The sequence below is a fragment of the Cyrtonyx montezumae genome, unplaced genomic scaffold (assembly GCF_038088225.1).
Source record: "Cyrtonyx montezumae isolate F1298 unplaced genomic scaffold, pur_monq_1.0 scaffold_17, whole genome shotgun sequence".
Lineage (NCBI taxonomy): Eukaryota > Metazoa > Chordata > Aves > Galliformes > Odontophoridae > Cyrtonyx > Cyrtonyx montezumae.
The window spans coordinates 8,815,433-8,842,046 of NW_027071903.1; the positions used below are offsets into that span (position 1 = coordinate 8,815,433).

General features: G+C 49.9%; 1 protein-coding gene and 1 long non-coding RNA gene across 2 annotated transcripts; one reads left to right on the forward strand and one right to left on the reverse strand.

Moving 5' to 3' along the window:
* Positions 1 to 1,125: 1,125 nt before the first annotated feature.
* On the forward strand, positions 1,126 to 6,805 carry LOC136046609 (uncharacterized). The gene is made up of 4 exons (XR_010622002.1): positions 1,126 to 2,082; positions 4,447 to 4,552; positions 5,805 to 6,017; positions 6,623 to 6,805. It is a non-coding gene; the product is annotated as an uncharacterized LOC136046609 (long non-coding RNA).
* Positions 6,806 to 10,578: 3,773 nt separating this feature from the next.
* VSTM2B (V-set and transmembrane domain containing 2B) lies at positions 10,579 to 25,262 on the reverse strand. Its single transcript, XM_065733218.1, has 5 exons — positions 25,015 to 25,262; positions 24,633 to 24,817; positions 23,565 to 23,594; positions 22,952 to 23,345; positions 10,579 to 11,000 (listed from the first exon to the last, which is right to left on the reverse strand). The coding sequence occupies exons 1-5, from the start codon at positions 25,085 to 25,087 to the stop codon at positions 10,912 to 10,914; spliced, it is 771 nt and encodes a 256-aa protein (XP_065589290.1). The 5' UTR covers positions 25,088 to 25,262; the 3' UTR covers positions 10,579 to 10,911.
* Between the last annotated feature and the right edge of the window lie 1,352 nt (positions 25,263 to 26,614).

A 26,614-nucleotide genomic window follows, 5' to 3' on the forward strand; every position in this document is an offset into this window, starting at 1 on the left:
TCAGCACTTCCCTAAGAACCTTTCCTTTAGAAAAAGCCAACACAAAACCTCATAGCCTTGTACAACAGAAAATACTTCGTCCATCTCTTTGGTAGAAATCTGATAAACCAGAGTGAGAAGCAGGTGTCCAAGGAGATAAAAATACTAACCATGGCCATGGTTCTGGAGAGAGCCAGCCTGTTAATTAAATGAAGTTCCCACTCAGGAAATGCTGGAAGCTACCAGATACACGGCAATTGATTTGCCTTAGCAATGTATGTTAATTTTAGCTTGAGATGAGTGTATATATTTTGCAGTAGGGAAGACCTGGGGGGACAGGCTTTCATCCTGCCAGGAGTGGTTTTTCCAGGAGGTGGAGACTACTGAGTGCTTTGTACTTCCAAAGAACAGAACAGTGGGAGAGAATGGGCAAGGGGGCATTGGGATTTATAGGCAGAGCCTCTAAACAGAATTAACTAATCCCAGACTCATAAATGAGCTGACCTGGATTTGCCATTGCCACAGGTCGGTGAGCATGGAGCCCTGCTAACGAACACCCTGAGCCTGAGTCTCTTCTGCGTTAGCCTAATTTAAAAGGATTTTTCTCAGTGTTACAATAGTGTGAAATCAGGACTGCTGCAATGGCACGTAGCACCTAAGGTCAGGGATGCTTTGGTCGATGCACAGAGGAGATGCAGTGCATGACTGAAAGGATTCTGTGATTCCGTGGCCCTCTTCCGTGACTGCCTTGTATGTAAAAGTACTCCTGCCATCTGAATTTGGGATGGGCTGTGGTTGGGGGTAACGATGATGTCTCTGTTCAGGCCCTGCCAGCTCTTGGGCTGCAGCACTGCAGCTGATCAGCCCAGCTCCCCTGCATTATGGCAGCGTGTTGCAGAGCGGTTCTGTGGTGTGTGTGGGGCCTCGGACAGCCAGGGTCGAGAAGTGTCCAGGTGTGGCACCGAGGGCACAACTGCAGCTGTTTCAACTTGGGAACACACGCTGCGGCACTGCAGGCTGCTTCCTGGAAACAGTCCTCTGCTCTGTGAAATTATCAGCAGTGAGATTGCAGAACAGAGCACACCTATTAGGGTTTCTGGGGGCTTTTTTTTGTTTTTCTTTTTTCTTTTTTTTTCCTGAGGAAGAATACTCCCTTGCCCTTCAGTGTGATTCCAGCCCACTTAGCAGCGTCCTTTTTGAAGTTCAGCCCTATTTGGGAACAGCAAGACGTGCTTCTTTTCAGAGCCCGGTGCAGTCAGTCCAAGGGGAAAGTTTATTTAACAAAAAGCATCGTTCCAGCTGAATGCACATTGTGAAATTACAGGTCTATTTAAAGCAAAATAAAACCAGTGGCAGGTTAGGGTCAGGAAGGACGATAATGACATCTGCTTCAAAACGTGCTCGAGAACCGCCTCCGAAGTTTTAAGTTTCTGTCAGACCTTTTTCCTTTCCTCGGGTAGTTATGCAAAAGAATAGAACTGAAAGGAAGGTACTGCATGCTGAAAGCAAGCTTGAGGCTTGTTGAGGCACACAGATTCCAAGTGGAGACATTATAAATGATGTTTCAAATGCCAGTGGGTTGCAGGGCTGTAGGCTCTTTCCTCGTGTCACGGATGGGGTCGGGTTTGTGACCCCTGCCTGGCTGTGGCTGTGGGGCAGGGCCTGGGGTGGGGGTGCCCTGTCTGTGCCTGCCTCGCTTTGCAGCCGTTGTCCTGATCCCACAAAAACCAACTCGACCTTTTTTGCTCCATACTGCAGCTGTCAAAATGCATTTTTTTTTAATGGGGAAAAGGATTGCTGCCAGCTTTCTGTAATTATACTGGAAGTACACTTTGCCACCCTTGCTAAAGCGAGCACTTTCTGCTTTGTCTTCCAGGCTCTGCCCCTGCTCGGTGGGAACCCTGACAACACTGGCACAGTGAAGGAAGGTGAGCTTGGAAAAATCCCTCTCTAGAGCCTGGGGAATGACCTGGGGCCTGCTGAGATTACCGAAGACCTATAGGTTTTAAGAGGCACTGTTTTAGTGCATCTGTCTCCACACTACTGAATCCTGCTGAGCCCAGAAAGCCCCTTTGGAAGAGATGGTGCTTATGGCCTTTTCCTGTAAGTTATCAATGATAACGATGTAATTGTTTCACCTGTTGTCTTTCATGTGAAAATCTCAGGCTCCGCAGCTGGTCGCAGACACTTAGGGTCAGTTCTGGGGGTAGAAAAGGGGAATGTTTAAGTTGCAGGTGAAGATACATTACCTGAAATGACAGCTCAAGTTGTGCTCCAGCTTGATAGCACCCAGAAGTTTATTTTCTTTGAACAGAGATGACCAACGAACAAAGCAGTTTGAGCCCCTTTTGTCCCTGAGCACTGGAGGAGTTTCTGCCCGCATCGAGCACTCCTTCAGACACAGCACAGCACTCTGCAGCTCTGCTCTGGGGTCCTGGTGCTGCCAAGGGCTGCGGGCTCACAACTGGCTGAGCCTCCCACGTGGCAATGTGATTTACTAAACCACTAAGATATTGGGTCAGCCTTGTAAATCATTTTAATTATTTCACTAAACAGGTTGTGGAGATACATCAATAGAAAATATGGTGTTGAGGCTCAGAATGCTGCTCATTCATTATGGCAATGTAATTATATTAACTGATTTAGGATCTAATAATAACTGAAAATAACAATTTAATGGAAGCCTTCCAATCCTGCACTCTGAAAGCGGGATACAGCTGTACACAATCGACACATTATAATCTCAGTCAACTACACATAGCAATTCTTTGACTCTCAGAGAAATGTCAGTCAGGTGCAAGTAACTTGCACAATTCAGCATCCCATATATTACATTATAATAAAACAGAAAAGAAACTTTCAACAGCGTTTTTACATACTGGCAGGGTCACGTGAACCAGTCACATGAAAAATAAGAAGCACTGCAATGCAATGAAGTGGAGATCCTGCACATGGGGAGCTATTTGCCACTTGCAGTTGCCACTGCCGTGAGACTACAGTTTGTGCTGCTGGGCTTAAGGGTGCGTACTTCACTCAAGATGTTGGGTTTGGTCTGAAATGGCTGAATACTAAATATACTGTGTGTGTATGTGTAGGAAATACTTACAGAGAGAACCTAATCTCTCTTGTGCAGTGACACCAGGTGCTACCATTCATTAGTCAGGGTCAGCATCTCTCTGTTACAGTTATTACTGTGGCTACACTGAATTTCCTTCAGTGTATCTGGTTTTTGTCAGTGTGCGCACAGGAGTCACCTGTGCTTTTTAAAGTATTTTCTTTTGAAATAAGCTGTACATTGTGACTATTTAATGCCTTAACGGCCATTGACTGAGTACACTGAACCAAGCGAGCGTGACTTGGGCAGAATTTAAGCTGCAGTCAGATAGTGCACCTCTGTTACCTGCTCTTTGGAAAGCCTGCAGCCTGCTGATAGGCACTTGTCACATCAGCTGTCTGCATTCTGTTTTGCAGGGGAGGTAAGCTTTTCTTTAAGCCTTCAGGCTAGATAGCATTTGAATTATGCACTTTATCACACCCCAGTTAGGTAGAGATGCATGGCAGAAGTTATCAGTGAGTTTCTGTGGGAAAACACCTTATTTTGCTATTTGGTTCAGCGGATGAAGGAAAAAACCCACAGTTTTTTCCTGACTTAGAGTAGCTTGTTTTAGAGCAGAGTGAAAGTTTGAGCCATGTGCAAATGGTGCTGCTCCTGCTTATTCAGCTGTCTCCTTGAGCTGAGCTCCATCCACCGTTTTGGGAACACAGGTTGCTCACATAAAAATAAATGGCTTTGGCATGAGCACAGAACTGACGTTAGCATGTTCCCTGCCAGCTGTCTCCTGCTTCAGAGAACCCACAGCAGGTGAGGTTTGGTGTCTGCAGGTAAATGCTCCATGCTTCCTCCTGCATCAGCTCCCCTTCTCCCTCACCATTTTGTAACTGCATTCCCAGCTGTAAACAACAGATCAGATGGATATTTTTCCCAGGCTCCATAAATGCCAGCAGCAACAGAAGAGCTCTGGATAAAGGGAAACGTGCTGTGTCAAACACGTGACGTTTTTATGTGACTGAACACTGAGCAGTGCTTTCTCTGGTGCTGCTCCAAGAAAAGGCAGTGGTAAGGTTTGAATTACCCCTGGGTAATGATCATAAACTTAGCTCACTTTTCAATGCACATTTATGGCCACATTGACAAATGCTTTCTGAACCCAGCAATGCTCCAGGTATGAGATGATTTGTTTTGGTGAAGTGCTTCAGTGTAGAGTAAGTAGCAAAAGACCTATCTAGTTCCAAAATAATTAACTCCTGGGTTAATAAAGGTTGATATTTTTTTAACTTTAGAATTTGGACACTGTAGCAACTTGAAATCGGTTCTGCTGGTTCGGTCTTGCTGTTAAATCATGTTTCAGTTCAGATTTTGACAGGTGCCTAGTGGGTGCTTTGAAGTGCCATTTGCTTTTGTTTGAGCTCCCACAGTTGTGGATGCAGAGGTTAGGCTTTGTTCTTCATCTCTCTGCGTGAAGAAACTGCAAGGTGGCCAAATCAACAAAGCCACAACTGGATCAGTGCACCAGTACGTACTTAATTTCGTTTTTTTTTCTGTCTAGTCAAACCCTGCTTACTTCCCTGGGGACTGAAATGCCAGTATTATTAATTATTAAAGGAGTCATACAAAGGAATTCACTAAATAAGGAGTTTTGCTGCTGACTTCAGTAGGAATTGAAGCTAGCACATCTACAAAGCCATCAGCCAAACCAGCAACTTAACTGTAAACTGAAGCTTGTTTTGACTGGGATTGCAATTAGTTAAATGTGCAGCACGGTGCTAACTTGAGATTTCATGCCACGAGATTATAAAAGTTGAAACTATATCCAAGCAGTCCATAAATGGATTGCATCATTATCATTATTTGTAGCAAACGACTGTATTTTGCTGTCCTGCACTGAAATAGCATAAATGTAACAGAAATGTGACTGGTGAAGGTCGTACGTTAACTGGTGTTTTTTAATAGCTGGTACCTTTGCATTGTTGCATTTGGTAGTTTTGTCTTTATCCCATCTTTCAGCTGTTCTTGAGTTTTCCTCGAGGCAGTGGGCGTCACCCCCAGGCACAGTGCAGTGTAGACCTCCACTCAGTATTATTCCTTGGCCTGATTCTGATTAAAATGTGCACACTGTGTCCTTGCCCATAGATTTTACAGCACTCCCAAGCACGGGCAGCCCCCCAGCTGCCACAGTGCTCAGCCTAGCTGGGGCGAGGCAAGCTGATTAGGTGCTTCCAGCTTTCCAGAGCTCAGAGCAATGTATGTTTGTGTGTGATAAAATAAAAGTGTGGGTTGTTTCAGTGACATCCCAGTTCCTGCTGGGAGTCACGGGATTGCTCAGCATAAATACAGAAAGCAGGCTTTAAATTCCTCAGGAAGTGGAGGGTTCCTTCAAGGTATAACACAGGTGGCTTTTCCTTGTGCTTCTGCTGCTCTTGCTGGCTCCAGGGCAGTGAGGAGCAGGTGGCTCTCCTCCCAAAATACAGCACAGGAGGCTGAGGGCTCTGGGATGCACCAGCCACAGCTCTGGGAGCCTGGCACTGCAGCCCCTGCCACCATCCATTAGTGCAGGAGGGATATGGGTAAGCTGAGAAGAAAAACAGTCCTTACTTGTCACACCGGTGATGCTCTAGAGCCCCCAGAGGATTAATTGTCCAGGTATAACTCTTAGTGCCTTCTCCAGTTCCTCAGAACAATGACTGCCAAAGGCTGCCTAGTGCCATGGGAGGCCACATGTCCCAAGACATAACTGAGATATTGCACCCTTGGTGTTCATTTCTAGGTCTCAGCAACCTGCCCTGCTGCTCTTCTGGAGGAGGGGGAATGCGACAAACCCCCTTCTTACACACTCTGACAGTTGCAGAAGCTCCCGTGGGACTGATGACACTTTTTGAGATCTGCAAAGAGCAGCTGATTAATGACACACTGGCACAGTCAGTCACACAGATCAATTCTGACAACTCTGGAAGCAAAGAAATGCAGCTGCCCAGGACAAGTAAGCAAATTACAGCTTATATGTTAGGAAGAGGCTCTGACCTGGAAATTCAGAGCTAAATTTTATGTTTACGGTAGACTAAGTATCTTAGAGTTATTGAGAGCTTGTCCATTTAATTTGTTTAAACTAAAGTTGATTTTACATATGAGATTTAAGAATCATTTTAAGAATAACAGGAGGACCAATCTATAGCCAACAACGGGGACAATCCATTAACCTGCTCTGTAGAACAGTCCTCTTTGATTCAACTTTTAATAGAGCTGGTTTGTTTAGAATGCCCATAATGGCTATAATTACAAGGCTAGCAGACAACAAAGGTAAAACAGAAGACTTCAGTTCATTGATTAACGTTGCATAGAGCCTCAGAAAAGGCCGTTTTTTCCAGTTCTGTGCTTTGTATTGTTAGTGATGCAGATCACAACCAAATTACTTTTCCTGACTGGTTCTATTTACATTAAAGTCCATCTCTTACTTAAGAGATGTTGTTGGGTTTCAGAAACATCATCTGAAAAAACAAAGCAGAATGCCATCCTTCCTTTCTGCCCTGCGGAGCCCCAGGGCTGTGCTGCTGCCCTCGTGCCTTGCTCCTCCTCCCTTCATTTCAGGACCACGTCATTTTGCTGTGGAGTAACTGCAGCTCCTGTGTGGATTAAAGCTGAACACCTCCCTGCGTGCAGCCCCCAGCTCTGCCTCGGGGCATTTTGCTAGGGAACAGAAACACCAGAGAAGCCCAGAAATGGTGAAAAGTAGAAGAAAAACCCATGCTTTTTCCTTCAAGTAAGTGAGTATTTTACCAGACAAACACTCCTAATCAGGAATAATTTGTGTACATTGGTGTATTAGCACTCTCGGACGTGGTGCTGGAGGTGCCTGGGGCTGCAGCAGGCTGAGTGCTGAGGGCCATGTGCTGCAGGGCAGGAGGTGGCCATCACAAGCAGGCACTGCACTCAGAGCACCACACCCCTCCAATCAGTCTTTGATGAAAAGCATTAAGACTTTAGCATTTTCTTTGAGCCCATCAATTTTCTGTTCTTTTCTTTATTAAATAGATGTTCTGTGGGGAGCTTGACTAATAACTGCCCAAAGTTTAAGGGTAATGAATAAATGAACTTGGGCAGCCTCTGGCTAAGCATGAAATTTGCTGTGCAGTAACAAACGCAGCAGAGGCAGCTCGTACATTAACCAGCCCAGTTCTGACACACAACTTTGGGAGCAGATTATTTACTTAGTAAACGTAGTAACCTGAGATGAGGCTCCAAAATGTTTTACAGAAGAAATGAAAACCAGCCCAGTCTCCCACATTCTGTAGGCATGCACCCCTCACTCGCCCCTCTTCCCCTCTGGTGGGCTGTGTACCTGCCATAGGGGGCTCTGCTTTTTACTCACAAGGTCTTGGCATTTTGAAGGTGATGGGGTGGTACAGAATATACTTTTGTTCCATGTATTTTAACATGTGCACGGCTCTAACATCGGATCCATTACGCTGTTGTAAATCCATTCATTTTTGTTGAAATCCATTAACTTGCAGTGAATTTATAGCAGTATAACTGTGAGCAAACTATGGCTGATGGCACAGGCTGGAAATATTACAAGGAAAAGTGCAAAGTTCTATTGATTTTCTCTCAGGAAAAATGTGTGTTTCCTTATGATTATATTACAGATGACTCAGCTCTGGCCCCTAGCAGCCATCGCTCAGCCCTTACCGGCGTGGCAGGCGTGCATCTCCTGCTGGAAGGGCCAGGGCTGCCTCTCCTGCTGCCCGGGGATGCAGCCAGGCTACTTCTCCGTGCTGGAGGAGCTCGTGCCTGGCTCCGTGCGGGACTGCTCCGCCTCGCCACGGCTCTGCAGTCCGAGCACTTACTCCTAATCGATTCTGACAGCAGACACCAGTAGGAATGCTGAGATTTATGAAAGAGCAAGAATTGCCACTAGCCTCTGTCCATTAAGGGTACAGCAAAAACTCCCTCTGCCCTTTGTAAATACAATCAGCAGAAGTGAGGCAGTTGCCCTTTTCAGAAGAGCTCTCTCTCAGGACAGCGTTTCAGCACTAACCCCCAACGCGCTCTCACGCAGTAATGCCACCAGTTCTACTTTTTTCCAGCTGTTTTTTTTCTCATTCCTTTGAGTGCTCCTGGAAGACCAAACTGCATCCCAGAGTTGCAGCCTACCTTTTCAGCGTGCTGTTTCTCCAAACGCAGACTGGGTATTGGCAAAAAAAAGCTGAACAAAATGAAACAAAACCGCAACCCCAAAACCTGGAGGACTCATTCCACATTTCTGGAGGTCAGGACAGGTGCTCATGGCAGAGTGATCCTTTGCTGAAGCTCTGTTTGCTGGGAATGAGTGATCTCTGCAAGTGTGTTCTTCAGTGGAAGGAAAAGTAGCCTACTGCTCTCGTTAGATTTCTCATCAGAGCCTCAGGTTATTGTTCAGTAGTTCTGAGGTTGTACTGTGAGGGAATGAGAATACAGGAATTGTTATTCCTGCAGCAGCACGCAATTCTGATCTCAGAGAAGAAAAAAATGCTACACTTATTAGTTGCAGATTTAGTGCTGTTTCACCTTCAATGTGATTAAAATCAAAAGGACCTTGTTAATTCTGCTCTTTTTGCTGCATGCACATCTTGCAGGTTCTGTCACGTGCCTCCACAGGTAACAGCCTGCACTATGAGGGGAATGACAAATGCAAGATAATGCATTTCCTCCCACGTTTTCTGCAAAGCATGCAGAGTGCAATTCAAGAAATAACACAGCCTGTTAGTGATGAAACAGAAATATCAGGGTGAAGCGGTCTCCTCATTACCAACAGACCAGGCAGAGGTACAGTCAGAATGAATAAAGGTATCGCTGTTCCTTCCCAGACAGGCTCTGCTACTTCACGTTTCAGATAAATTTAGACAGATGTGTTTCATCCTCTTATGTAAAAATTTGTTTGTGTTCTTTCTCTGAGAAAGTAGACAGGTCACTGAGAACTACTTACTGCCCTTAGAGAAAGCAGCAGTGATGAGCTCACCAGGACGCACAGTTCAAACCTGGGCAGGTTTCCCTTCCATCACCAGCCATTACTCAAAGCATCAGTGCTGCCGTGACATCGCGGGCTCCACACAGAGCCCTGCCTTCAGCAGTTGTCCTTGAACAAGTTTCCAGACAAGAATTAAATGCCAGAGTTAATTTGGGCAGGGAGCAGCACTCCAGCCTCTTTTTGTACCTGTCCTTCCGCGTTGCAGAGCGCTCGCCCTGCCCTGCAGCACGGGGAGGATGGAGCTCAGCAGCATCCCCCACGGGCACCCCTGGCTTGCAGCAGCCATCTCCCCCACGTCCTTCTGTAGAGCACTTCTGCTTTTGGTGAGATGATGATGGATTATTCCCCAATCCAGAAGATACAACAGGAATTAAGAGGATGAAAATTCTTATAACAAACTGATCACCTGCAGCTCCCCGTGCTGTTTGCCCCAGCGCACAGGGCTTCTCCTTATGACAGTGCAGTAATGCACAGGGGACGCAGACATGTTCTGGTGTCATGCTGAGTGAGCTGTGGGCAGCACAAGTCCCTCACTGTGACTGGCAGTGCAAGGAAAAGCAAATGCTGACCACCTGAGAAGCTGAAACCTGCTTCCTACCCTCTCCTAGAAGAGAGCAGGAGCTGAGGCAGCCAGCACGTCCTGCTTTTGTTCCACAGCTTCTGCTGCCAGACTCCTGCTGGCACTGTCACTGTCACTTTACCATTTCTACAATTAAGGTCCTTTCTAGAATGCCACATAAATGGAAGGATAAGAATCACAGTCAGACACAGGAGATCTCGGAGTGCTACAATAAATTCAGCTAAAGAAAGCTGTGATTCCTTGCCAAGTTACCCTGTTATCTCATTTAGAAGAAACAAAACCAAACACAAAACAACAGGCATCCTGAATAAAAACAGCAATTAACCTCTCTGTTTACTGTGGGAAGGCATCCTGCTTCATTAGAGGAAACTCTTGGTTAGACAAAAGATACAATTATGTAATCTTAAAAAAACTGACTACACTTTAAACCCACAGTGGAACAAAGTTTGGATGTGACACAGCCCCAGCAGCACTTGCTTACCTTGGAAGCACCACGCAGCACAGGGCCACCAGCTGCTGGCACCGGGCTGCATGAGGACAGCGCACCTCATCTGTCCTGCAGCCCTCCTCCTCTCCTGAGCTGTGATGGCTTAGGGACGGGGGCACGGCCGCACATCCTCCTTCTGAACGCTGGAAAGTCACACACGGCTGTAGAAACTTTATTTCAAAATCTTTTTATTCAACTGTTATTCAGCAATATACAATACAGTTTATAAACAAATGTCTTACCTTGTTTCCAATCTTCATTTAAAAATAAATATTATTGACAGCGACTATTAATTATGGTAAGATGTACATTTTCAATTAAAATGTCTCCAGAAGAAATAATTTAATAAAAAAAAAAAGAAAAAAAAGAAAAGAAAAAGGAAATTCAGAAAAACTAAACACAATCTACTAAAAATATTTCCTTTCTTAGGAAGGGCTTTGACCCAGCATCTTTACATACTGTCATAAAGATAACTGCTCAACAGTTCGTGCAAAATGAAGAGTCTGAAGAGTCAGAGGAAAGGTTTAGAAAAGAAAGATATTACATTAAAATAGAGAAACCGCAGGTGCCGTGCACAGAGCAGGGCTTCACACCATAGAGGCTGGAAACTGGATGCGTTATTTTTTGTGGTTTACCTTCTGTGACATCCCCAAAAATAAGTTTTTCCCCTCGCGTAGAATTTCTCATGCTTCTTTCAGTCTCTCTCTGTCCATCCTTCCAACGGTGGGTAATGTTTTTCGGGGCCTTGTCCTGTTTTTCAGTAGGGTCCTTTTGTTTGGCTGACAAGTAGAGGAGGAAGTTGTCCATCAGTGGTTTACTAATAAATGTACAAGCTTATGCAGTATTAACAGGAACATATATAGGAGTGGGTCCGTAGCATAAATAGGTCCTGTGCCTAGAAAAAGAGAAGGGAAGGAGATTTTATTTTTTATCTTTTCCAATATAGAAGATTAAACGCAGAAGAGAAATACAGGAAGATTTATTTTTATCACGTCAGAGCCAGGGGTCAGAAGCTTAATTTTAATAGTAAAACAGCATCCTCAAGCTATCCAACTCTAATAGCTTTCTCTTCCCCCCCTCCCAAATCTAACTCCACTTAGGTCATTTCATTATGCATCACTAATGGTGTGCCTAAACTTGGCTGCAGCCAACTTACCAGCAATTGAGATTGCTATAAATACACCTTAATCTGGTATATAGTTTCTTGGGAAATGACAGGTATCAACCACCCATTATTTAAAGGGAAATGACAAATGCTGCAGCCGTACTCCTTGATTAACAGGACACGAACCCATTTCATTTGGAATGGGAACAGTGAGACCTTGACATCTTCTTTACCTTTGATAGGAAAGAGCAGAATTTTAAATTAAAAATGTGTGCCGGAGCTACAGCAAAACAGAGGTCAGATGTGGGACACATCCCTCAGTCACTTTGTCCCAGCTGCAGGACTGCTCCTATGAGGTCAGCAGCACAGGGTAAGCTCCTCACGTGCCGGGGCAGGGCAGGGGACCAGCAGGCACCCGTGCCTTTGCTCACACCAAGAAATGCCACCAGAGCCCATGCTGCAGCTGCACAGGCTGCACCTGCCTCCTTTCTGCTCACACTAAAGATACTCCCTCTGTTTCTTTATTTGCTAGTTATCTGTGCCAAAGAGAGAGGAATTTCCTTTGTACCACTGTGGCTGCAGGCTGAGCACCAGATGCCCAGTGCCTGAGGCACAGAGAGCTGCCCAGAAAAGTGAGTGCAGAAGAACATCCCAACGAGCAGCAGCTTCAAGGCATTAAGTGCTCAGTATCCTTGGAAAAGGAACGAGGCCACTTCTATTTAGGAAACTCACTTCAGGCGCCCCAGCACAAACACCTCACGTACCTTAGTCTTGGCCTTGAGGAGTCACAAGCCTCAGCTGTGGCACGACCAAAGGAAATACCTCAGAAAGTTCCCAAAGGACACCACTGCTCGAGCTCACTCACTGCTCAGGCTGCCTCATATACGTATGTGCTGCACCAGCAAAGCTAGAGTATTATTATCCAATATAAAAAGCAGCTCATTGTAATGTGCTGTGCAACTGAGGAACTCGAATTGTCCCCGTAGTGTGCTAGCTCGTAGACACCCAGACTGTGTAGAGATTATTTAGTTATTAAGGTTTTAATTAAATCCTTGCATGCAGACACATGTGGCAAAGGGCTGCCTACTTGGCAACAGCAGGTTATTAAGATGAATACAGGGTTTTTCTTTTTAAAGCTGAAAATCATTAACACACGCAAACCAACTCAGGTAGCTGAAGCACCTAGTAAATTGCTGTAGAAAAACAGGAAGGCGTGCAGGAGCACAGCAGCTGCTGCAGCTCACGTTCCTGGGCAGCACTGGGACAGACCACCACCAGCCCCTACACCACCACTGCTCAGGATTTGCCCTCACTGTCACAGAGCCCAGCCCCGAGGAGCTGAGCTCAGGGAGGTTGTGCCCTGCAGAGGCGAGCAGGGTAAGCAGCCCCTTCCTGCAGCAGGATGGCGTGAGTGCATCCCAGCACTGAGCCCTCACAACACTGCTGCAGGGATGGGGGCTGCTACCAACAGGTGTGAGCCTTCCCAGCGTGTTTCATGTCCTGTGCTGCAAACAGAACGTTCACTGAAGCAGCAGAAGCTGAAAAATAAGTAACAAACCTCTTCAGACATCTCCGGACTCTTTAGAAGTGAAGGGGAAACACATCAGGAGTTTTCTTGGTGCTGTATTTAAATACGTCTCCACATTTGCAGCACTGCAATGCTCCATCTCTCAGTTTCAGACCTGCTGTGGGCAGCAGCTGGCAGACTTCTGGCAGCAGGACATCACCTCAGGAATACACAGCAAGCACCCACCTGAAGGCTGGCAGTGTGCACACCAGCTACTGCTGAGCCTTGCACACCGGGACTGCACTTCCCTCTGCTCCAGGTGCCATCCTATCACCAGTGCAGAGCAGCAGACCCAACAAACTGGGCATGTACCAACACAACCCCAAGACAAAGCGATGTCCCGGTGACACCAGCTGCAGCTGCTGTTTTGCAGGGCACGTGGCTCTAGTGGTGTGCTCTTCAGAGCAGGATCTGAGCTCTCAGCTTCAGCAAGAACCTCGCAAGGCCTGGCAGCCCCCCACAGCCCACTAACACAGCATCTCCAAGCACAGATCACATCTGCGTGGACACAGCCGCACACACTGTGTGTTCATTCACACGTACATGAATGCTGTTCAGCCTCATCTTTTTTCCTTAGAAACATACAGTCAATTCACTGATGTATTCTACAGTTTTAGCACCTTGCAAACAAGCCTGCCTACATCACGTACAGGAAACTGACTGGAGAGGGATGAAGGTGAAGGCCCAGCTTGTTTTTGAGCCTGACACATCACAGGACATCTGAAGACAGAGTGCTTATTTAAAGATTATTCACTGACACAACAGACCCATAACTGCAGCCAACACATCTCCATTTCCAAGCTCACCTCTGGGCCACGGCACAGCTGCAAGAGTGCTCGCCCAGGTTGGTCCCCGAGTGCTACCCCTGTGCCCAGGGACAGTGAGGGCAGCCTGGCAGAAGCCAGCATCCCCAGCAGCTGCACTCACAGGCACTGAATTCCCACCAGCTCTGCACCTGTGCACTGCAGTGACGCTCTGCCTGTCAGTGCTGGCCCAGATATAAGTGCCGTAAGGACCCCTTTCTCTATGCCAAAGCTGAACTTGTTTTTTTCAGCAAACAGAACTGCAGTCACACTGCAGTTTACAAGTTGTTTTAAAACACTTACTGAACACCAACAAGTTTTGCTTTTTTCCCATACCAGTTCAGTCTTATTCTGCTGTAATACATCGGGCAGCAAAAGCAGACACACAGAACCGCAGAACTCTTCTGCTGTGAACACAAGGAGAGTTGGCATTAATTTCTCCCCGTGTAGTTAACACAAACCACTATCATTCTCGTTAGCACTGCGTACAAACAAGCTGGACTTCATGCCCTCAGTTCTGCTTTCCGTGCCTCTGTGGAAGTTTTGACTTCAGTTAAATACATTGCTGTGTTTGCAGATGTAAATAAACAGAATGTGGTCTTGATCACCGGGGTCTGGACATGAGATCTGACCCAGATTTCAGAACAGAGAGCTATTCTCCAGCCTTCAGAACAGGAATACAGTTATTTCCAAGGTATGAGCACTTAGAAAATATTTAGTTTATGTTTTGAATATTGATGTGATAGTGGGTTTTTCTTCCTTCTGTGGGCTTATTTATTACTATACAGATTTACAGTTTTGCTTTTAAATTATTTATATGCACATGGCTTAAAGGGAGAGTTACCACTAAGGAGAACAATAACAAATTGTTCTGTTCGTGGATGGTGAATTGCTCCTTGGCATCACTCATCCTTCTTTTGGATTTACAACATAATAACATCTTACTGTAGTTTTCTATTTAATAATTTGTTTTGTGTGAGCATTCATCAAAGTTTGACTTAAAGCAGTTCATCCAATTGAAAACAACCATTAATTAACCAGCTGCCTTGTGACGTGCATTACAAATGGAATGATTCTTCTACTAGCCACATTTAACCAACAGCCAAAACATTTTCCAGCTGTTCCCTATTTTTCTTCCTAGAATCCGAGCAGACCCTTGGTATTTCTTTCTGAGATGGTGGCAAGATGCAGGGGCACGTTTAATATAGAGCTGAAAGGGCTGTTTGCCTTCAGCTGTGATGTAGCCCCTGAAGCTTGGCTGCACACGTAGGACTCAGGCCGGTCCCCGCAGGAACAGCCCGCATCCTCACACCGGTGTTCAATGAAAACTCTCAGGCCTGCCATTTCATTAAGAGGTCAGAGACCGAACAGACCATAAAGATTGATTTACTCTCTCAGTCCAGAAACTTCCAACTGTGCTTGAGAGAAATTCTTTGAGAAGCTGCCCCTTCTGTCCTGCTTCTGCAGAAAAAATAGGAGTTTTCTATGGGCTGTCAGTCAGGGGTCATTACAGGCAGCAGCCTCCTGGGTGCAACACATTCTCTCACCGACATAAACTTGGAGCACTTCCACTGAATTGAATTTACCAAACTTGAGATCTAAGAGCTACTTAGAAGTTTTTAATTAAAAAGACACCATTATTAAGGGCGCTACACATTTCCTGAACTGAAGGGATAATAAGCAACACCACATCAGAATCACTGCGCGGTTTGAGACTCCATCTTATGAGCCCATCGTCCCGCCCTGCACTCTGACATCCCGTGGCATGACACACACTACACCTTGCTGCCCTGCCTCCCAGCCGTGCCAGCCTTTCAGATCTTTTCCATCACACCAGTTTCACCATTTGCCTGCCTCCTCTTTTGACATCCACTACTGCGCACAGACCTCTGCTTAGAACCGAGTTGCCAAAATATCCTGTAACAAATGTAACCGACAGCTACTCCTAACTTTGCGAAGTCACCAGGCTTAGGTACTTCAGTAAGGTTGGTATTCTCATCTGGAGCATACAGCCCTGGTGAGATGAGCACAGTGTGACACTTACCTGTACCCGGATCCGTCACCTGCCAACTGAGCTACCGGGACTGACTGTGGAGGCACCGCAGCACAGGCTCAATAAAGAGACTGCAGCACAATGCCCATTCCAGCACTGGTAGAAAAATAAGTAAGGATATTTCCGTAGCAATCCTTCATAGCAGTATGGTTCTTAAATTTCTCAGTTCTTGTTACACCGAGAACAGCCCACACAGGACAGGACTTTGGTGTTTTAGCGGCAATCCGCGGCGCGGGGTCAGGGACGGTGTTGGGCTGCTGCACTCTGCAGCACTGTTACGGAGCCCTGGGGAATCCTGTTCTTGTGAAGCAGCATCTCGCAGCCACCTGGGAGCTCTGGCTGACATGCTTAAGCCCTCTTGAAGCCCCTGCTTTAACAGTCCTATGAAAAATGTCACATCACACAGCTACAGACAAGATAGAAAACGAAAATCAGAGCGCAGGGAGAAGAGCGTTGAAATGCAAGGAAATGATGCAGAAAGAAAAGTTTGGTTCTGATAGGAAATTCAAGAAAGCCATTTCTTCTGCAGTTCTGCTTTTCTGAAGTCCTGCAGTGCTTTGTGGGAAGCTGCCCTGCCACCGTCTGTGGGACAGGAGCTGGGTCTGCACTGCTCACAGCACTTCAATTACTGAAGTGCATTTCTGACCACATTAGAGCTCATTTCCATGGAACCTCATTAAGGCCACTAACAAACAGAGGCCTGGCTCCAGTTGTGGATGTGATGAATGTGGAAGTGCAGACCAAGTAGTGAGCAAGAAATACTTCTGCTTCTTAGACTGCCAGAAAAACATATGTTTGTCAGTAGGTAAAAACTCATCTTCCACTGAAGTTACAAGCAGGGACATGGACTGCGGGGAAGAGCTGGCACCTTTCCCTCAGCACACCCACTTCCCCTTTGCAGTGGCCAAAGACCCGCAGAGCAGCCAGTCTTACTGGTGCTTCTGAAGCACACGAGCCATTGTAAGGAGCAGAGGTGGCACACAGCACTGATGGAGCAGCAGCTGGGCCAGGTATTGTGGCACCACGTCCCCAACTGGAGACAGCCAGACAAGCATCCTCTCCTGGAGAACTTAAGGAAAAGCTTCAAGAAAACACCTGTGCTGATTTATAACAAACTCCAAAAGGAAACTGCTATGGACTGTGCCAGGGTAGGAGAGGAACGTGTCCTGAATACTGAGAAAGAGGCGTTCATTCGATACAGACTATACAGCCAAAATCCTTTATATTGGTCTGAATGTAAATAAGCCAGTAGTTTTCCTCTCGAGACACGCAGCTGCTCTCTACTTTGTAGCACATTCCTATAAACAGATTTCTGCCTTGGTATCTGCGATCTCTGCTCAGTGGGAAGTAAAGACACCAAATATCTGATTAATGAGACCTGAAACATGCAACTGTGAAATTTGTTTCACTCCAGAATTCTCTGCACCTCCATGATCTAATACTAACTTAACAAAACTGAGCACCATTAATTTACTCCCTGGCACTTGAGTAATGGGATACAAAATTCTTTGTAATGTGATTGGATGAAAAATGAATTTTGAGCTAAAACATACAGAAAAATAACTATCTACATCAGTGGTAGCTCAGCGGTACATCCGCATCCAGCCCTGTGCATCCTTCTTCAGCACTACTGTGTGAGCAATTCCACCACACACTGATGCAACAGCAAAACCACAGCTCAAATTGCTCAAATCACGAGGCTGATTACGAGTGCTGGGGTTGAGGTTCCAGCTACTGAGCTTTAAGCCTGGGCCGTATTCTCGGGTTTTTCACTGTAAGTAGGAGAAGCAAAAAGCCACATCACCTAAAGCACGCAAGCTAAATAATAATGTGGCCACAGAATTCTGAAGGACAGCACTTTAAGACTTGCAATAGAAGTCACTCTGGATGGAAACATGTATTTCACATTCTGTGGATGTAACACAAGCTGTAAATATTTGTAACCGAGATAAGAAGCAAGACGCACTAGTTCTCACTTCACTGGTGGTGGAGTATTTTTGAGTTGACCAGGGCTAGCAGCAAGCTGCCAATGTAGTTGTAATTATCATTCCAATCAGAATGGGTAAAGCCAAGCACATTCAAGTGCAGATTACCTAAGGATTTTTATTATTATTAACCGAAAAATAACCCTATCTGGTTTGTGCTTAAAGAACAGAGCTAAACGCATTAGCAGAGAACATGATGATGCGAAGCAAAATACTGTGTGTCGAGAGCACGTACCTGAAAAAAGCAGAGCCCGTCACTTTACTGTGGGATGGGCTTTTTGCTGGACACCAGTGGGAGCACTGTGGGTGTCCTCACAGCTGCACAGCCCTTCCAGCCTTGCTGACTGCCAGCCTGCAGCTCAGTGAAGGTACTGCCATGCCCTGGGCCTCAGGGAGGTACAACTTCCCAGCCTAAGCCAGCAGGGGAACAGCTGTGGATGGGGGATATTCTTCTGGGGCCTTCCTGTGTGTAAGCTCCCGAGCTCTGGGCCTGAAAGGGATTTGGGTGATAAATGTGATTTTAAACTGCATTAATTAGTACAAATAGGAGGGGAGCTGCAGGTGTGAACAACAGGCAATGAAACAGCAGACAGAAGACGACATCTGTCAGGGGCGTCCCAGACCGCTCAGCCCCACGCTGAAGCCATCCGCCCCGGCTGTGTGACACTGCAGCTCCCAGCAGTGCTGTGCCACGTCCCGGCAGCTCGTCATCCCCACCCGCTCAGCACTCACACTGACTTCTCCGTGGAGCACAGCTGCTGCCCTGCCAAACTGCTGCTTTCCAGCTAATAAAATTGCCTCCCAGCTGATAACAGCCTGGCAATATAAAATACTCGGTTGTTAACCGCTGTTGTGACAAATAACACCATTCCACTGACAACTCTGTTTTTTCCAATGCAAACCTACTTGAACTATTTATTATTGACAAAGGGCACTGCTCTGCCATTATCTAATTTTAAAAAAGACAAAATAAACAGCAGCAGCAAACCTGCCAGCACTCCCTCTGCTTTAGCAAGCTCAGTCAAACCCCTCTCACTGCTAGTAGTCCCATCAGATCCCGAAATGTCACCTTCATGGGACCACTGTGAGATGCAGCTCCTGCCTTGGTGGCCTTCCAACTACAGAGCAGTGCCAGCGATGGCCTACTCCAAACTTGTTCCACTGAGACTGCCCTGACGTCCCTTTATGCGGTGGCTGCTGAGCACACCACTGAAACATCAGGGAGCTGCACAATGCACAGCACAGCTCAAGTGTGAGGTTATACACCGCTAGAGCTGCACCCCTGGTGGTGAAGATGTAACAGCTACTGCCCTTCCTGCCAATTACACAGCCTGCTGCTGGCACTGCACCCTCGGACTCCATTTTGCCAAGGTTATCTAAGAAACCCAGCGGTACAGGGATGTTCCTATCTGAAATGCTGCTCGTTCACACAAAAAGACACATGGATGCACGCAGCTTTCTTCATATCAACTCCACTTTTTCCCTCACAAATGCACTGCCTTGTACCAGTGTCAGAAGCAGCTTTAGGCACAGCAGCCACGCTCATCACAATGACTCGGAATGCCCCTTTCCTTCTGCTCAGTCATTTCATTCTTTAGTATTTTCTCATCTCTAACTTGAATACATTAGAGAAGTTCAAACAATCCTCGGATTTCCACAAGGACACCACGCAGCCTTCACAGAATAGGTCAGTGCAGTTTGCCCCATCCCTCTGGGGAACAAGCAGGAACTCCTCCAGGAGGCGAGCTGCACTCCCCCCATTCAGAACCAGCCCAGCACAGCTCGGCTCTGCCCTATGTCATGAGGTGATGCTGCTGCACTTCGTGCTTTTGTCCAGTTCAAGAATTACTCCATACTGTGCACACACAAAGATATTTGACCTCACTTGCCCCCAAAAGAGTCTAATTTGCCCAGATATTGAAGTGCTAGCGATGTGTATTTAATGAGAATTCTTTTTGTGTGTTTATTATCCAGTGACATTTAGGAGGTCAGCCTGATAAGTCCGTTATGGCGCTCTGTTCTACTCCTTTATTTAAACCAAAGGAAAATGTGAGCAACCCAGGTTGCATTTCTCTATAAACAGCAGCAGCGTGAGCTCACATACGGTCTCATAAAAAGCACAGGGGAGTGAGGGAGACCCAGGCAGTACAGGGCTGGGAGGTACAACAGAACAGTCTTCTCTTTGCTGCGTTACACAAAGTGCATCCAGCAAACACACGAGCTGCCCTGGCTGCTTCTCCAACCACGAGGCACAGCCACACACTCTGACGAATCCCAGGGAGCCCTAGACCCAAGTGAAGCTGACCCCAGCTCAACCACAGCCCTCCAACAAGGCCCAGCTCCTTGCAGACAAGGAACAGCGTGCTTCTTTGCGTTCCCATCTGCAGCAGAACATAACGCACCTGCTGCTTCCCAGCCCCAGGGGCAGCCAAGTAACTCCTGCACTCCTGATGTGGTCTCCAACCTCAGCTGGGTGTTCCAAGCAGCACCAGGAGCTGCTCCTACACGGGGACCGCAGAACGGGGTCGGGTGCACTGCCATCTCTGCACTGAGCCCAGAGGTCTCCTCTGCTGCAGACATGAAAGGTTTTTTTTTGGGGGGGGAGGGGGGTAGAGAGGCATCCAGCAAAGACTTATTTTCCTCCTTGCTGTGAACATTTCATCTTTGCATAACACGTGAGTTTCTCTGTGTCCTTCCTGGAGCACTCTAAGCATAATGAAGCACAGTCTCTTTTTCCACACTCCCATCTTTGTTTATTTTATTTAAAGCTTTCACTATAGAGCTTTGTGGCTGGAGATCAAACAAACAAAAGGGAATTTGGAAGCTGCACCATCTGATCTGGATTCTGCTCAGAAGTTAAACTAAAAATTGCCCCCAGCCAATACACAGTGCTCATTTTGGAGACCGACTGGCAGCACATACGAGGGCTGCTCCCAAAGTAATGCCTCCTGGTTTATTATGTTGGCCCACGACAGCAGAGGCTGGCGGTGGTGGTGCAGCAGCAGGGGCTGAACCTTCCCACCAATATTCTTTGACTCGTTGTTGCTGTGTGACAGATGGCAGCAGAGGGGCACTCTGACAGAACAGTGTCTGACATGGGAGCATGGATGAAGCAAAGGTGTGCCACTGCAATCCTTCATGCAGAAAGAACTGCACCCACTGACATGCAGGGATGGTTACTGAATGCCTACAGGCTCCACGCAGTGGGTGTGAGCACTGTGAGGGGTGGGTGGTACATTCCAGAAGCGGCAACAGTGTGGAATGTACCTCCACTGGTACAGCTCCTGTTCATTGCTGGTGACAGTGCACAGCTAATGGTGGTGACTACATTGGACAACAGTGTTTCATAGCTGAGAATGGGCTCTATCAAATAGTGTTAATGTGCTCTTTGTATCCGTTGCAGTTTCCGAGGAAATAAATAGGAGGCATTACTTTCAGAGCGACCTAATACAGCTAGCTTGCCTCTCAGAGGGGAGCATAAAAGAAAATACTTGTTATTTCACTATCAGATAACAAAGTCTGGCTCCTGAATTCAGTGCTTTGGTCACGCTTACTAGATTTGGAGTCACTGTGTCCCATTCCACCTCACTGCCACCACACGTGCGATGAGCCCACTCCTCCTCCAGGGACACCCAGCTCAGCTCACCCTTACCACAAACTAACAACGCGTTCCAAGTTGCAGACACCATGTGCAGCCCTTCACCTGCTCACCAGCCCTCTTCCCTACAGCAAAAGATTAAATCTGCACAGTGAACACTATTTGGGTAGGCAACAATCCTGGCACGGTGGGCAGTCTGTCACCTCGGATCTGTTCCCTGACATGCCATGATGATACTGATCACTATTTTTTCTTAACCCAAATACAGTACATACAATACAAGTGCTTGTCCCACACTACATGTTTTCCAGTTACAGCCTGGTCCACCGGGTGGCACTCTGCTATTCAGGGCATCTTGTTGATGGACACATTTATTCTGATCAGTTTATGCTTCAGTCCAACAAGACAATGCAAAGAATCCCCTTTCTGCACATGGCAGCTGGGGCTGCTGCTGAAGCCAATAAGGGCAAACCTAAAAGCAGCATTTCATCCATGATCAGTGTTCGTTGGAATGCAGCACAGAGAGGCCCTACTTTGCTGCACTGAACACGTTGGGAAGGGTTCTGCTGCAATGGGAATAGGATTAGATCCCAATTAATCATGGACATGGTGGCCAGGGCCACATCGGCTTCAACAGCGTGCTCCTCATCACCAGCAGCAGACCCAGTGCTTGAGCCCACTTCAGTACAGAGGAAATATCTCTGCGTACAACAGAAGGACTTACAAGCACTGAATGTAACTACATCAGATGATCCAGTCACCACACACGGACGTGCAGGCACTGATCTGTCACTGAGCTCAGCCCATGATGTGAGGCAGGCACACCGCGCTGCTGTGTTCACATGTGGGGCACAGCCACACAGCACCGTGCCCTGCAGCCCCACCTCAGCCAGCACCTGCCTTCATCCCATGGTCCCTCTGCCAGTGTGAAAAAAGAGACCAGAAACACAAGCAGCACTTCTCAAGGGGAAAATTAATTCCTGTGCCTACAGCTGCTCTGCAGAGCGCCACTTTGCCATACAAATAGAAAGCTCTGAAGTTCGATGATATAAGGTGTTTTGAAGTTTAGTCCCCAACCCATCAGGGACACGGTCACCCAATCTGGGTGAAGGAACTGTCAGGGAGCTCAAGCACAACTCATCAAGGCACCTGCTTCAAGCAGCGTGAAAAGACACTGCTTTCACAGAGAACTACAGCAGAAACACAGGAGTCGGCTCATCAGTGCAGAGGACAGCAGGTGCTGCTCTACACCTTACTTTGCTGCCCCAAGTGAGAGCCTCACACGCCGCGCCTTGCTGGAGCAGCTGCAGCACCGCACAGCACCGCACAGCCCCGCACAGCACCGCAGGCAGCTCCAGCTCCGTTCCGTGCAGCACCGCTCTCCATCTGGGATTCCCCACAACACGCTTTCCTACATTCCGCCACCTCGCTCACCGCTTCTTATCACTCTGTCATCTCTACCGCCGGTTGTGACATTTTCATTTTATTTTCAGCGCTCAACGTAGCCCATAAACGGTGCAGCCGTGCCCCATCCCCACCGCACGGCCGGCAGCGGCAGCCGCACCGCTCGGGGCCGCTGTGCACGAACCGCCAGGCGGGCACGCTGCCACCGTTACACCGCTGTTACACCACAGCCTCCGGCGCTCACCCCGCAGCGGATCCAGGACGGCGAGGACGCGGCCACTCCCACGCCCCGGCCCCCCCCCCCGGTGTCCCGCCGGCTCCCCGCGCCTACCTGAGCCGTGCTGCTGCCGCAGGATGGCGGCCCGGCCCCGGCCCCGCTCCTGCCCGGGCGGCGGGGAGGCCGAGGCGGCGCCGGCGGCGGAGGGTCCCCGCTCTCCGAGGGGCGGCGGCGGGCGCTTGCCGGGCCCGGGCGGTGGCGTGGCTCTGTCTGCGGGGCCGTGGCGGCGCGGGGCCGTCCCGCTCTGGATGTGGGACACCGCCTCGGCCGCCTGCACGTCGGGCGGTGCGAAGCGGGACAGGACGCGCAGCAGCGCCTGAGCCTTGTGCTCCTGCGTCTCGTCGTCGCTGTAGTCCGCCACGCGGCACTCGTAGACGCCCTCGTCCTGCCGCCGCACGCCCGACAGCCGCAGTCGGTGCGAGATGTCGTTGCCCTGCACGCGGACCGTCTGCAAGAGAGCCGGAGCCTCAGCTGCGGCGCCGGCCCCGCCCCGCACCCTCCTCCCCCAACCCCCCGCCCCTCGGCCCCGATCTGGGGCGGCGGCCGCCGGCCCTCCCCCACCTCCCCCCGCAGGGAACGGCGGCGCCCCGCGGCTGCTCCGGGCCGGGCAACGCCGGGCGGTGTGGTCGGGGCGGGACGGAGCGCGTACCGCGCCCGCTGCACTTACGCTGATCTTCGTCGCGTCCTTGTTCGCCACCTGAGAAGCGGAAAAGAGGAGAGGTCAGAGCCCGCCCCGGCGGCACGCGGAGCGCCGCTCCCTCCCGTCCCGCAGCACGGGGCAGATCCGACGTTCCCGGCCGTGGCACGGGGAGGGCACAGCCCGGGCCGTCCCGGCGGTACGCACCGCGGACAGCCCCCGGCACCGCGCTGCGAGACGCTCCGCCGGCCCGGGGGACGCAGCCCGCAGCTCGCACTCCGGCCCTTCGCCCGTCCCTGCCACGTGCCCTACAACTCAACTCGAGCGATGCCAGCAGCTCTGCGCGCGCACCGCCATCATTTATAGAGAAAGCGACCGGCAGCTTTCCTACAGTTTAAATCCGAGTGATTTACCTCTCAGTCTGACAACGGAGTTGTACTTTCCCCACCCGCGGTAGCTCAGCGCCTATAGCTGCGCATCTCGATTGGAGCGCAGCCGGAAAACGAGAGGTGCCCGAGCCCGGAGCGCAGCGCTGCCCCGGCCCCGACCGCACCGCCCCGAGGCCCCGTACCGGGCTGGGGGCGATACAGCCGCGCCGGGGAAACGCCGCGGAGCGTTCAGAGCGGCTCCTGATCCCGAGCCCGGAGGCTCGCTAGGGGGAGGGGACGCGCAAGATTTAACGCTACTTCATGCATTTTAATTTCTACACCCGACTGCGCGAAAACAGCTCGCCGAGCTCCAGGAGCAGGTGTACGCGCACACCCCGGGATACACATACACATACACATACGGCGCTGCCCCGCGCCGCTCCCGCAGCCGCCGGCGGAGCTCTCTCCGCGCTCGGGGATGCCCGGCTCAGCGCGCTGCCCGCGCCTGCAGCCCCGGCTGCCTCCGGCCGCCTCGCTCGAGCTCTCGCTGCCGGTTTCACAGCCGGACGCCGAGCGTTTTCTAGTTACAGCCCTTATGGCACTGCCCATACATTCCTACAGTGAATTCCCCACCCCCTTTCCCCGGGGACCGGATTCCCCCCTGCTCCCGGCTGTCTCCGTGCCCGCCGATTCTCTCCCGGCTCTCCCCCGGCCACGTCCCGCCCGTTACCTTGCTCCTGCTGCCAGGGATGCTGACGGCCAGTTCGTGCGCGAGTTCTCGGGCCGGTTCCTTGAGGTACCACCACTGGATTTCCAAGGAATAAGAGGTGGATCCGCTGGCTCGGAAAGCGCAAGGCATCTCGATATCGTCTCCCTCCCTAACAGTCACATCTTTGGGAACTTCGGTGAAGGTGGCTGGGAGGGGAACACAGAGTTACGAGGCCGGTTAGCGGGGAGCAGGCTCCGGGCGCCGCGGGCAGCGCGGTGCAGCCGGGGACACCCCGGGGCCGGGAGCGCCGTCCCGCAGCCGCCCGCCCCGGGGCTCCGCGCCGCACCACAACCGCCCCGTTGCGCCCCGGCGGAGCCCCCGGGAGGGCCGAGCCCCCACTCACCGGTGACGCCGAGCAGCAGCGGCGCGTGCAGCACCAGGGAGCAGAGCGTGCACAGCAGCCCCCGATTTTCCATCGCATCGATGGGGCCGCGGCGGGCGCGCCTCAATCCATCGCACGCCGCGGGGCCCGGCTCCTCCCCGGCAGCCGAAGCCGCCCGGCTGCCCCGCGTCCGGGGGAAGCTACTGTAACATCCACGGCCGGCGGCCGCGCTCCGCGGGAGGAAGCGGCGTTCCTGGGAATTAAAAGAATCCCGTCCCGGCGATCCGCTCAGCGGCGAGCGGGCTCAGCTGCCCTGCGCCGAAGAGGGGCTCCCTCCGTCCAGAAGCGCGCAGGCGACGCCGGGCTCCGATCCGAGCCCCATCCCAGCGACGCTGCGCGGCCGCACAGCCGAGCCCCGCTCCGCACCCGCACGGCCCCGCGGCGCCGAGCTCTGCCCCCGCGCGGCCGCTCCGCGTCCGGCCCGCGCCTCCCGCCCCGCCCCGCCCCGCCCCGCGCGGCCCCGCCCCGCCCGGCCCGGCCCCGCCATCCCCGGGCTCCCGTGGAAGGACCGCCCGGAGCTGCGTGCCGGCATCCCGGCGTGGTGCGTGCCCAGGGCTGACGGCTCCGTGCCTGTCAGGGTTGCTAACTCCCCACATTTATTACTTGTTAAAATGCATTCGGGGACAAAAAAAAAAAAATCAACGAAACAACCCAACCAACCAACTCCATGGATTTAGAATACAGTGTCATAAAAAGAAAACGTTTCTGCGGATCAGCTGTTTCTCAGGCAAACGTTCCAATTAAGAAACAGAAATGCTCACAAGTCATGGCAGCAAAGTCACTGCAGTGAGCTAGTGCCCCAGCCAGACTGATTGCTGCAGTAATGAGGGGAGGCTGTATTTTAATAAATCCAAGGCGCCTCGCTACCATCTTTAGCTGTTTTCCCCTCCCAAGTTCCATCAGAAGGCACCATCTTGTTCAGCCACAGCTTTATTTCATCACCACGATGGCACATGCAGTGGATTTTACGACCCGCAGAAAGTTTCCTTTCTGCATGTGAAGGTTTCACTCTGTACCAGAACACCAGTGACAGCACTACGGTTATCAGGACTCGTCTCTCTGGGAGTCACAGCGTGGTGGTTACTGGGTGGTAGCACTCAGCCACCCACTCCCAGCAGCATGCAGCAGTGGTGTGGGTGGGATCCTGGGGCTGCATCAATCTGTATTCCTAATGGATTTTGTTTTTTCTTTTTTTTTTTCTTCAGAACATTCTCAGTCATTTGCACTGCTTATATCAGGATTTAAACCTGCACCGTGCAGCTTCATGCTCCTCTCCAGACTGTCCCTGGAGTCTGACCTTGTGCCAACCCTGTGCCCTGCCTGACTCCACAACCAACCTGATCCCTGCTGGCAGCAGAGCCCAGTGCCCAGCCAACAATAAATGCCTCTACTGCTATAATTATTAAACACCATCAAATAACCCAGCAATCACTTCTGCTTTGCTTTCTGCCCAAAAGCTCAGTGCACTCTGTACAGTACGTAGGCACCATTGCTTCTTTCCACACTGAGCCTTAAGCCCATAGCACTGCCAGGAGCTTCATGAGCGCCGAGCAGCACATCA